The 11,753-nt window shown below is 64.3% G+C and overlaps 1 protein-coding gene across 3 annotated transcripts; it reads right to left on the bottom strand.

The window, feature by feature from the left end:
- Window positions 1-7,378: 7,378 nt before the first annotated feature.
- Window positions 7,379-11,350, bottom strand: NPTX1 (neuronal pentraxin 1). Of its 3 annotated transcripts, none has more exons than XR_005603292.1 (6): window positions 10,882-11,350; window positions 10,400-10,607; window positions 9,703-9,947; window positions 9,424-9,603; window positions 7,688-9,316; window positions 7,379-7,524 (listed from the first exon to the last, which is right to left on the bottom strand). XR_005603292.1 is itself a non-coding variant. In XM_039562050.1 (5 exons), exons 1-5 carry the CDS (start codon window positions 11,326-11,328, stop codon window positions 9,095-9,097), a joined length of 1,302 nt encoding a protein of 433 aa, XP_039417984.1. In that variant the 5' UTR covers window positions 11,329-11,350; the 3' UTR covers window positions 7,379-9,094. The 3 variants fall into 3 exon arrangements, 1 of the variants encoding a protein (XP_039417984.1); XR_005603291.1 differs by having other exon boundaries at window positions 7,379-8,111; window positions 8,358-9,316; XM_039562050.1 differs by having other exon boundaries at window positions 7,379-9,316.
- Between the last annotated feature and the right edge of the window lie 403 nt (window positions 11,351-11,753).

Genomic DNA, 11,753 nt, shown 5'->3' with positions numbered 1-11,753 from the left:
TAGTGTTGCCCCCCCCCGTGGCAGCTGAGGCCTCTTGGCTGTGGTGGCTCCCGGGCAGAGCCCGGGTGTGCAGAGGGAGCTGGGGAACCATGGCTCCCTTGCAGGGTTTCTTTGTTCTTTTATTTTGTCCTTTTGTCCTTTTTTAAAATTATTTTTCCCTTCCTTTTGTCCTATAAATAGTTCTCCACCCCAACTGCTCCTCCGTTGTTGGTGTTGGTTGATCCTCCCTGATCCTCTCGCCAGAGCCCCACCACCCCCCAGCTTTATTTTAAGGCCCCATTAATTAAAAGCAAATGAGTGGAATTTCTCTTGACAAGCAAATTAATAGCAAATGAGATGATCATGAGCTGTGTCATGAGGGTGATGGAGCAGCTTGTGCAGGGCTCAGCCCAAAGCTAGGTGGTAGATCCGTGGGGCAACAAATCTCTCCTGCTGGGGGCTGGGGCTGTGTCTCCCGGAGGGGAAGGTGGAGGGGGGGCAGAGGGTGCAGGAGCTCTTGGGCAGGTCAGTAAAGACCCACATTTTATGGCACCTTCTCCTCTGTACCCAGGGCCAGGGGGGACCGGGCTGGGGGGAGCGGGACAGAGGCACACAAGGAGCTGCTCTGGAGCTCTGTGGGGTCCCACATGAGCTGGTTCCTTCCATGGGGACACGCTGGGAGTGCCTTGTCCCCATCCTAGCAGCCCGATCAGCTTTAAAAACACCAATCGAGGCTATGAAACCAACCCGTGATGAATTCCTGGGTTAGTTCCCACCTCGGGGGCTCGATGCAGGATGTTTCCTTAGGAACACGCTTATTCCTGCTTTTCTTGGACTGGCTGCCTGGCACGTTGTGCCTCTGCTTGCAAAGCCCAGCTGGTCACTGCCCGCCGCTGCTGCCCGGGAGCTCCAGCATGGATGCGGGGATTTGTTTGTGGTGGTGTGCTCACGGAGCGCTCGGAGAGCCCCGAGCCGGGCGGGGGAGGCTCTGCCGGCAGCTCCCGGCTCGTGTTTTGGCTGGAGCCGTTCGTCTGGTGAGGGAACAGCTCCTGGCTGCGCCGGGCAGGAGGACGAGGTGATCAGCCAGGCCAGGGATGGAGGGAGAGGGAAGGGAGGAGAGGTGGTGCCAGGAGCCGGCTGTGCCCCTGAGCCATCACTGGAGGGAGAAATGTCCGGTGTTGTCCCGAGGAGCAGCACTGCCTGCTGATAAAATACCCAGCGGTTCTTGGGAGAGTGTTTAGGGTCTGTGATAAATCTGGCGGCTTTGTAACTTGCTGGAGGGATGGTGGGCAGCACCGCGATTAAAGTGCTCTGATTAACGCACAAACCTTGTTTGTAATGAGTGGGATTGGGAGGGTGTGGAAATCCAGCTGGCATGTAATGAGGTTACTCCAACAAATTACTCGGATATCAATTACTCCGCTAGGTAAATGTCACCTGCCTCCTCTTTGTTTGCAGTAAACTGGGATCCAATTAATTTGATGTGGTTCTTGCTCCTGCCTGCACTGCTGCGGCCCCGAGGCAGAGCAGAGCAGCAGCCGGGCTCTGCCCCGCCCGTGGGGCACCATCGGGGCCAGGGACATCCCAGTCCCTTGGGGACAACATCCCGGCGTCTCCTGGCACTTCCTCTGAGCCTGAGGACGAAGCTCCCCCGGTCAGGCAGCTCTGTGTGGTCCCCGCGGCCGCCCGGAGCCTCCTCACGCCTGCGGCTGCAGGTGGATAAGTTCCATTTTGCTGGGAATAGGCTCCTTTTCCCCGCCGCGCCGCCGCCGTTCCCCATCCTCCTGCCCGGGATCTGCCAGCCTGCGCTGGACCCGCGCGGCTGCAGCGCCGGCAGCGAGGGAAGGGAGCAGGAGCTGCTCCCGAAATTGCAGATGGAAAGGGGAGCAGAGCCGCAGCAGGAGCGTGTCTGGGACGGTGCCGCTGTTGCAGCCTTTTGAAGGGCCCTGGGTGTCGGGAGTGCGAGGCGGGCGGGGCTGGGAAAGGGTCGAGCTGCGGGGCTGGGGGCTGTGGGGTCCCGGCCATGCCGGGGGATCGGGCAGCCCGGGAGCACCGGGATCCACCGGGGCCGGGGCTCCTCTCCCAGCCCTGGATGCTTCCACAGAGCTCATGAATATTCATGACACCAACATATGGGGGCCTGGGGAGGTAGCAGAAGGGAGCCGAAAGCGCTGCCAATTGTGGAGCACAACCCATCCCAAATCCAACGCCGGTGCATGAAACCTCCCGGGCCTGGGCATGGGGAGGCTTTGCGGGGGCTGGAGAGGAAAGGCTGGTGTGAGCTGGGAGTGGGCACCGTCACTGTGGGCACCTGGGGCCCTGCTCCGCTTTCCAGAAGGAATAAATCAGCACCGCTGCGTCCCTGAGGGGTTTTCCCACCCCATCGGGTGTTGGGGGGAGACTCCAGGTGTATGTGTGGGTGTTCGGGGGTGCTGTCATTCCCCAGCTTCCACCAGCACTGACTCAGCGGCACGAGGGAGCCCTGCCTCCCTGCTCACCCCTCCCTGGCAGGAGGGGATTTAGAGGCTGATCCAGACCTTTCCATCCCTCCTTCCCTCGCTGCCAGCCGGGCCGGGGGTGGCCGCTGGTGTGGGGCTGCCCTGTGGCATCTCCCACTTGCACCAGAGCCCCGGCAGGATGAGCAATGCTCAAATCTGCTGCAGGCTATCGCTGACCTAATTTCCAGCAGCGCTGTGGAGTTTGGCATCTGTTGCTGACAGGGAGGGAAATGGGGGCGTGGGGACCCCCAAATGCGCTGCCCTGGTACCTCCAGTCCTGGGCAGCGCAGGGAACCCCGGGGGGGACTGGGAGTGCTGGGGCAGCACAGGGCGGGCTCTGACCCCGCTGCAGCACCCGCTCCTCCCCGTGTGCCCCCTCCTGTGCCCACTCTGCTCCACAAATGCTAATTAATCAGCATAATTAGCTTGATGCTGCATCTATTTTTAATCAGCTTTGGAAGACAGAGTCTTCCTCTGCTCCGTGCTCACCCACAGGCTCCCCCAGGGCGGAGCGGGGCTTACTCGGGGACCCTCCGGTGGGAGAGGAGTTGTTATTCCCCTCTGCGCCCCCGGGATGTGGTTAGGATCCCTCATGGGATCCCCAGCCAGAGGAGGATCCGCCCAGAACTCCTTGGCGGAGTCTGCGATCCGAGCCCCTCCATAATCCATCGGGATGAAAAGGGAGGACGGAGGAAGCAGCTGTCAAGGTGACGTTCGACAGCAGCTGGGAAAGTCGCAGGAGGAGGAGCCCGGGAAAAGGCTGTGAAAAGATTCTGAGAAGAACCAAAAACGGGGGGGCAGCCCCGTGTTCCCAGCAGCTCCCAGCCCCCCGTGGGGGAGGGATGGGGTCTCCCTGCTGCTGGGAGCTGCCTGGAGTCAGCCCTGGCTGGGGGAGCAGCACCTTGGAGAGGCTGCGGGGTGTGAAAAGCAACGTTTGCTCTGGAATTGCTGGTTCCGTGTGGCCCTGGCCAGGTCTGGTTGGGTTCCCCGGGGGGAGGAAGGGCTCGAGGAAGCCCCGTCCCGGCTGTGCTGGCCGGGATGCCCGGGCAGTGCCTCGGGGTGTAGGAACAGATGCTCTGCCAGCAAAGGCTCCCGAGTGGCATTTGAGGGACACTGTCACAGCCAGTGACTCACGCCTGTGACCGGAACGGTCTGCCGGCCTTGACTCGCTGCCCGGGTAGGCGTCCAGCTGCCTGCAGTGCCCCGGCCGGTCCCTGTGCTCCCCCCTGCCCTCTCGCAGGGATCCATCTGATCCTTCCCCTCCCCGAGCCGGGATGCTCCCCCAGCCCTGCCCATCTCTCCTCCTCCTCCCGTGCCAGCGTCAGCGTGGCGTCTTGGAGCCTCTTGGTGTCCCGGGGGAGCCTCGGGTGGTCTTTGGCAGCCGGGACCCTCCCCGTGGTGCCCAGCGCCGGCTGAGCCCCTCGGCCCCTGCTCGGGGAGTTCAGGTTGGAGCTGCTGCCTGAGCCCCCAGGAGCGTCATCCTTCAGGATGCTGCTGCTCCACCCTGTCTGGGGTCCGTGCTGGGGAGGGGGGGATGTACAACCCCCCCATCAGCTCCGCTCTGGAGTGAACACAGAGGGATTTCTGCCGCCACGTGCCCGACGTTGCTGTGGTTTCCCTGGCACAGCCCTGCCCGGGCGGGGAGCTGAGCGCCCCTCACTGCTCAGGGAGCTCTTCCCACCGCTCCCCGTCTCATGCATATTTAATCCGGGTCTCCTGGAGCCATGTGCTCGCTGCCGCCGGCGCGGGCCGGGCGCACGGCATGACACATTCACTGCTAATTAACCCAACAACGGCATTTATTAAGTGCCTCGCACGCCTCGGGCGCTGCGTGGTGATGATGCTCTGGGACGGTGCTGGTCCCAGTGCCGCAGGCAGCTCCGCTCGCAGGCGGCCCCAGGCGCTCCCGTGCAGGCAGGGATGTGGGAAAGGCCTTTTCAGGACACGCTGTCTCCGTTTTTCGGGGGTGTTTCGCTGTAAAACACAGCGGATTTAATTTTTCATTTCCCCATCACCTCCTCTCACCCCTCGGAGCCCTCGGAGGAGCTGTCCCGAGCGGGGGGCGCAGAGGAGGCACCAGGATGCAAAGTGCCCGGAGCGGCGTTTCCCTCCCATGTGAGTCTCCGGAGGAGCCGGATCAGCGCTGTAAATCCCAGCTGTGTCCTGCCCTTAAGGACTCTCCCTCGCCCCCGTCGGTATTTTTGAGCCATCTCCCGAGTCCTGGGGCCTGTCCTCACGCAGCCCAAGATCTCCATCTGCTCTGCTGCGCTAAAAGCTCCTGGATTTAGTGCGCCGGGGCGGGAACGCGCTCCCTGATCCCAGCGCTCGCGGGGCTGGCTGTCACCGCAGGGACTGGTGCCACCAAACAGCTCCCGGCCCCGAGCAGCAGCTCCTGGTGCAGCGTGAGATGGCAGGACGGTGTGTGATTGATGGGCCGGGCTGCTCCTCACCTCTCCCAGGATCCTCCCTCCTTCCCGCAGGAGCTGGCACTGCTGCCGCCGCGGCCGCGGCGCTGGGACACGCGAGTCGTGCCTGGAGCTGCTGCAGTGCCGAGCTGGGATGGGGACGTGGACAGGGAGGGACGGGGATGGCCCTGGCTGGCGCTGCTCTGCCTCTCTTCTCGCTGCCTGAGCTGACTGCACCCATGAGGGTTTAATACCCACTGGCTTTTGGGGGGGCTGAGAGGAGTTCGAGGGTCCCTTGCAGCCCCGGGGAATCCAGGAGGCGATGAGCCGGGGGGTTTGTTACCCACTGGAGTCTTGGTTCCTGCAGCTCCCTCAGCCATCACCCACATCCCACGGCCTTGGCATGGGGAACAGCCCCACTTGCACCACAGCAGCGTTTGCCAGATACCCCAGAAAAAACCAAAACCGCCTGTCAGTGTCATTTTGTTATTGCAGCTCAGGTTGTAGAGCAGCACAAGCTCTGGCCGGAGGATCATTCCCTCTCCTGCAGCAGCGGGTGGGCACTGGGGTCTCGCCTTGGCACTGGGAGGGCCGAGGGTGTTGTGGCAGCGCCCCAGGGCCAGGGCCCGGCTGGGGGCTGAGAGCGAGGCAGGAGCTACCACCCGTTCCCTGGGTATAAATAGCATCCCCTAGCAAGGATGTAGGCTGTTCCCAGTGACATGAAACCCAACAGCCTGTCCTTGGAGCAGCTGCTTTTTGGGGGCGGGAGGGGACGGCGTCTGCGTCGCCAGCGAGGGCTGAGCTGCTCCGAGGGCTGGGGAGCAGCGGTGCCCGGGGACGAGTGGGCGGGGGGGCTGCTGGGGGCTCTGCAGTGCTGCTGCCTTTGTGAGCCTGGAGAGATGCTGCTCTGAATCTCTACTGCACTTGAGGGGGGTCTGGGGAACTGGGGAGGGGGCAGCTCGTGGTTGCACCACTCTCCTCAACACCCCTTCTGTGCCCCTGTCGCTGCCCACCCTGTCTTGCCCCCTCAGCCATGGCAGCCCCCTGCCTCCTCTCTGTGAGCGATGGATGGGTGGCACACCGCACTCAGCTGTCCCCGTGGGACTCAGTGAACTGCCCTGAGACAATCCTGATGTCTCACCTTTCCTCTTGCCCCCAGAAGATTCCCGATGCCAACTGTCCCCTCCCAGCACTCATCACTCTGCTCCTGCCCGTGGCTTTTGGTGTGGAAAACACGCCGGGTCCCAGCCCTGCAGTTTGGCTCGAAGCATCTCCCTTCCCTTGCCCTGTTCACTGCATTCCAATGGTTATGGCTTGAGGCATCCTGAAAAGGACGTGGAGCAGCCACAGGAGCAAACACTCTCCTCTGGAAAAGAAGAGGCTTTATGGGGGTGGCAGGGGCTGGATGAAGGTTGGGACCCCGTGGTGCTGTTGGCAGCTGGAGGTGTGGGAAGTGGCAGGTGACCAGTCAGGGACACCTTTACCAGAGGCTGCAGTGACTGGAGATGTTCTTGGGAAGATACAGCACAAGTGGCCGCAGGACCCTCACTGACCCTCACCTGGCCATTGCTGTGACCCTCCCTGTGGCCATCGCCAGCCCCCGGGAGCTGAGACTCGCTGACCACAGACGTGGCAGCAGCGAGGGCTGTGCTGAGTTCCGCCAGCTGCGTCCCTCGGGGCTGTCACCTCGGGGCTGTCACCGTGTCCTCGCTCTGCTGGAGGAAGGAAGGGGGTGCTGCTGTCACCGTGTCCTGCCCGTGCCCCGGGCTGGATCCACGCGAGTCCCGCTCCCAGCTGCAGCGGAATGGGAGCGTTACGGGGCGGTTGTGTGAGGTCGGTTTGGGCTGGTCACAAGGAGTAAATGTCGATTTTCCTCCTTGTATCTTTGATGCAATTCATGTGGCACGGCTGCTCTGTGGCCGGTGTGGGACGGGAGGGGGGAAGCTGCAGCACTCGGGGACAGCGTTGGGGGCCCTGCGCTGGCCTGTCCCGTGTCTGCGGCACACGGGTGGCCTCCAGCCACATCACCCTGTGAGCCACGCGCTCAGATTCCCCCGGGAGCGCTGCCTTCCAGGAACTGCACCTGGAGCCCAGCCCGGCTCCCGAGGGACGAGCGGGGCTGCGGGGAGGGAGCCAAGGCCGCCGGTCCCGGGGCTTTGTCGTGGTGCCCAAACCGGGAGCATTTCCTGCAGAGCCCCGGGGGTGCCACTGTCCCCTGCACCAGCCTGGCAGGGCCCCGAGGGAACTTCCAGCCAGCAGCTTGAGGAAAAAATACATCAGTTCGTGTGATGTGTTACATAAACCAGGGAAAGACGTGGTTTGAGGGTACAGGAGAAGGAGACAGCCTGGCAGAGAGGCTCAGGGAGTGCCTGAGCCAGCTCCGAGGGGAACTGGGCAGAAATTCCTGCCTCATGCAGGCATGAAACCTTCCTGTGGAAAAAGACAAGCTGCTGAGCACTGGCTGCTCAGGGAACAGACACATGTGAGAGAAGCCGGTGTCTTTCTTCACGCTTTATTGTGTAAAAATAAAGTCAACAATTCATGTAATCCCAGCAATAAAATGGAAAAAGCATGAGAATCCGTAGAAACAGTGCATTGTCAGAACTGCCGATGCGGGCCGGATGCGCGGGGTGTCGGAACCCCTTCAAATCCCAAAGGAGACAGAGCCAGGAGTAGGAAAAATGTACAGCTTTGGTTAGCAAAATAATGACAAATTAAGATACATTAATTCTCTCCCCTACTGTACACTATGTACACTGTGTTGACATCACACCCTTTCGTGGTTTTTTGGCAAATCCAACGCACCTGGGGCTGGAGGTTAAACCTGTGCCATGGTCTCGCTGTTCTCAGCAGGTTCTGCCTGTGCTCGCCGATGTGAACAGGGGCTTGGGAGGAACTGAAATTAACTCTCGATGGTTTGGGGATTTTTCTTGCACCAAGAGCACGGCTGAGGATCCACTGCCCTGAGCCGTGTGCGGGGTCTCGCTCTGGGGGTGCTGCTGCCTGTGCCGGGTCCGCGGAGCAGCCGAGGCGGGGCCGGCTCTGTGCCCCGGCCGGGAGGAGCTCCCGGCTCCGCACGGACTCCTCCGCTCCGCCCGTCTCTTTGCCGCATCTTTGGAGTTGGTCGTGAGGCTCTGGAGCCCCGGGTGAATTCTCTGTCTCATCCTCCACTGCCGCCCAGGGCTGCCCTGAGGGGGCAGGAGGGGGGCTGGGGAGTGATTTCTGCAATCTGTAGTACAAACCAGGAGTTTAGAAAAGGAAACCATACAAAATGCATCTGTTATCTCAAAATATGCTTCTTTATCTCTTTTTATCCCACAGAATCTCAAAGCACGTTTTTTTTTCTCAGGGAGCGCTAATAATTCTATTTTTTTTTATCTTCATAAAAATACCCTTTTTTTTTATTGGTAATAAACTTCCCTTTACAGTAAGAGAAACAAGAGACTGTATTATCAAAAGCAGAAAGGCTTCAGACCTGTCAGTGGGAGCCGGACTGGAGGGGACGGTAAAGGCTATTTGTCACCAGCTACGGCGCGTAGGAGGCCTCGGGGGGCTGCAGGCGGCGGGGCCGGGGGTACCTGAGTGCGGCAGGTCGGGGAGCGGGGCCGGGGGCGGTCCCGCCGCGGGTCCCGCCCGGTGCCCGCCGCAGCCCGGGGCTATGGCTGTGGTACTCGGGAGCAGCGCCGGCCGGGGAGGGGGCGCGGGGCTCACCTGGGAAGGGGGGCGGCTCCTCCCCGGGGCTGGGAACGGAGGGGTCGGGCCCTCCTCGGGCTCCCAGCTGCTGTCGCCAGCCCGGGTTGGAGCACAGCTGGGGAGGAGGCTGCAACCTTCCCCCGGCTCCGGGGGCACCACCCTCCCGGGGGTCAGGCTGGACCAAGAGGAGCCCCGAGGGGGCTCTGGGTCGGGCCCCGCAGCCTTTTCAGGCGCCGGTGCCCAAGGAAAGCGGCGGCGAAGCGGGGGCCGGGCCGGGGGGCGGCGGGGGGGGGCGCAGCCGCGCCAGGCCAAGGCACGCAGGCGTTGAAGGACGTTGGCAAGACAGAAACCGGAGGGTCGTGGGGCTCCGGGGGCGGGCACCCCGCTGCCGGGGCATCCCTGCTCCCGGGACAAGTCGGGTGGCTTCGTTCTCGGTTGTTTTTGCGCAAAAAAAAGGAGGAGAAAAAAAAAATAAATAAAGGAACCCGCTGAGGAGGTTTCTCTCGCTTGTCCGTGGCCCTAGTTGAGCTGGCGACAGGCCTCGAAAGTCCACTTGGTGGCCCCGCCGTAGATGTCGATGTTGGCCTCGGCCCAGGCGATGACGTTGCCCGCGAGTGCCTTGGAGCTGCAGGTGGCCAGGCCGTACACCTCCCCCGGGCTCAGCTTGCGGTCCCACACGTTGAAGTGGGCCAGCTCCCCCACGAAGGCCTGCGTGGCGTCGAACCCTCCGCCCAGCGTGTCCTGCGGAGGAGCCGCCGTCACCGGGGGCACGTGGCCAGGTGGCCCCGTCCGTCCCCTCGGGTGCAGCGACCCAGCAGGGACCCCTGCACCCGTCCCCCAGCCCTCACCTGCTCCTGGCCCAGGACCAGGACGCCCTGGGGCTTGATGGGGTGGTAGGGGGCCAGGTTCTCGCCGTTGCCCGTCTGTGTGCCGTCCTGGTAGGCTTCCCACACGCCATCCCGCGTGGTCCAGGTGACACAGATGTGGTGCCACTTGCCGTCGTTGATGGCAAAGGGCAGCTTGGCCACCTGCAGGCAGCGGGTCAGGGTGGTGCACATGGGGGTCCCGCACGCTGCCCCCAGCCCGTCCCCCCTGCCCAGCACCCTCCCCACGGCCCGGGGCTGTACCTTGTCATTGATGAGGATCTCCATGGGGTTGTTGCCCCACTCGATGAGCACCAGCTCGTTCGCCTGCCCGGGCACAGCGTAGGAGAAGGGGGTGCCCATGCCGGGGGAGGCGCTGGATTTGATCCACATGCAGATGCTGAAGGCGTACATCTCGGGCAGGCTCTTCTTCACCTTGGCGTACATGTAGTTGGTGCGCAGGGGGAAGGTGAGCTGGAACCTGTCCGGGGGCCGGTTGTCCTTCTGGCCTGTGGGAGCGCAGGGGCGGTGGGCTCCTGCCGGGCCCCCTTTCTGCCCCTTTGGGGGTTCCCCCCTCCCCACCCCGTTATGTAACGGGCCTTGAGACGGCAGCGAGGAGCAAATCCCTCTGGCGCCGCGCGGCTCCCTAATCCCCGGGGCGGGCAGCGGCCGGAGCATCCCCGGCTGCGGAGCCCGCGGGCACCGGCTGCCTCAGGAGTCACCGAGTAAGGGTCTGGGTTGGGAGGGACCTTAACGATCAGCCAGCTCCAACCCCTGCCACGGGGAAAGCCGAGCTGGGGGAGAGGGATCGCTCCCGGGGTGGGCACCGGGACGGGCTCGGCAGATCCGCCCGCGGGAGCGGCTCCGCATCGTCCGGCAGCGCCCGGTCCCCAGCGGCGGGGGGCTCCGGGAGCCGGCCCGGGGGTCCCGCGGGCGGGCGGGGGTGGGCAGCGCCCGGTACCTTTCTCCAGGTCGCTGATGCGCTGGTGCAGCGAGGTGAGGGTGCTCTCGATCTTGCCGCGCTCCTCGGACTCGTTGCGGGGGCTGAGCTTGCCCTCCTCCAGGCTGTTCACCCGCGACAGCACCTGCTTCTCCAGGTCATCGATCTTGTTCTGCAGGATGTCCTTCAGGTTGTTCGTCTGGCTGGAGGAGTTCATCCTGCTGAACTGCTGCAAGGGGCGAGCAGAGGAGCGGGCTGTTACCACCGGGCAGCGGCTCCCGGTGCCCGGCTCCGCGGGTTCCCCGGTGCCCGGTGCCCTGCTCCGCGGCTGCCCGTCCCCGGCTCCGCGGGTCTCCCGGTGTCCGATGTCCGGTTGCCCGGCTCCCCTGACGCCCAGCTCCCGGTGCCCGGCTCCGCGCTCCCCGTGCAGGGACGCGCGGGTGCCCCGGCTCCCCGTGTCTCCCGGTGCCCGGCTGTGCGGCTCCCCGGCTCTCCTCGCGTACCTCCAGGTTCTCCAGCCGGGTTTTCAGGGACTGCAGCGTCTGCCCCAGCTGGCTGAGGGTCTCGGCGGCGGCCGGCCGCGACAGGTCGCCCATGGTGTTCTTGGAGAAGCCCTTCCTGCCCTTTCCCTCGCCGGGCAGCTCCAGCACGCTCTGGCTCTCGCAGCGGCCCAGCTTGGCCGTGAGCTCGCGGATCGTCTCCTTCTGGTTCATGATGGTCTCCTTCTGCTGCAGCACCGTCTCCCGCAGCTGCAGCACGGTGCCCTTCAGCTCCTCGGCCGAGCCGGTGCCCAGCGCCGAGGCCGCGCACACGTCCCCGTCCAGCGGCACCGAGGTGCAGATGAAGCGCGTCTGTCCCAGGCCCTGGCCGAGCGCCGGCCCCAGCGCCGGCCCCAGGAGCAGCAGCAGCAGCGGCAGGAGGCGGCGACTGCCGGGCGGCCCCGCGGCCATGGCTCCGCTCGGCTCCGCTCGCTCCGGGCCGGCTCCGGCTCCGCTGCGGCGCCGCCGCTTTTATCGCGCCCGGGCGGGGCCGCGCGGGGCGTCACGGAGCGCGGAATCCCGGCCCGCGGCGGGGGGGCCCCGCGTGGGAGCGGGGCGTGAGTGCGTGTGAGAGTGTGCGGTGGTGATTCTGTCAGCCTGAGAGGGTGTCCGTGTGTCCGCGTGTCCGCGTGTGTCCGCGTGTGTCCGTCTGCCCGAGTGCGCGGGGGTCGCGTGTGTCCGTGGGCGGGAGCGCGCGTGGGCGGCGCGCGTGGGCAGAGGAGACTGCGCGGGGAGGGGCTGCCGGGAGCGGCGCGGGGATGTGCGGGGTGCGGGTGTGAGGGCTGCGTGTGCGGGGGATGAGCGTGCGGTGTGTGTGCGGGGGTGTGCGCGCACAC

This window comes from Corvus cornix, chromosome 18 (genome assembly GCF_000738735.6).
Source record: "Corvus cornix cornix isolate S_Up_H32 chromosome 18, ASM73873v5, whole genome shotgun sequence".
Lineage (NCBI taxonomy): Eukaryota > Metazoa > Chordata > Aves > Passeriformes > Corvidae > Corvus > Corvus cornix.
The sequence above is the reverse complement of the archived record's forward strand: the minus strand, read 5'-3'. Positions and strand labels throughout refer to the sequence as shown.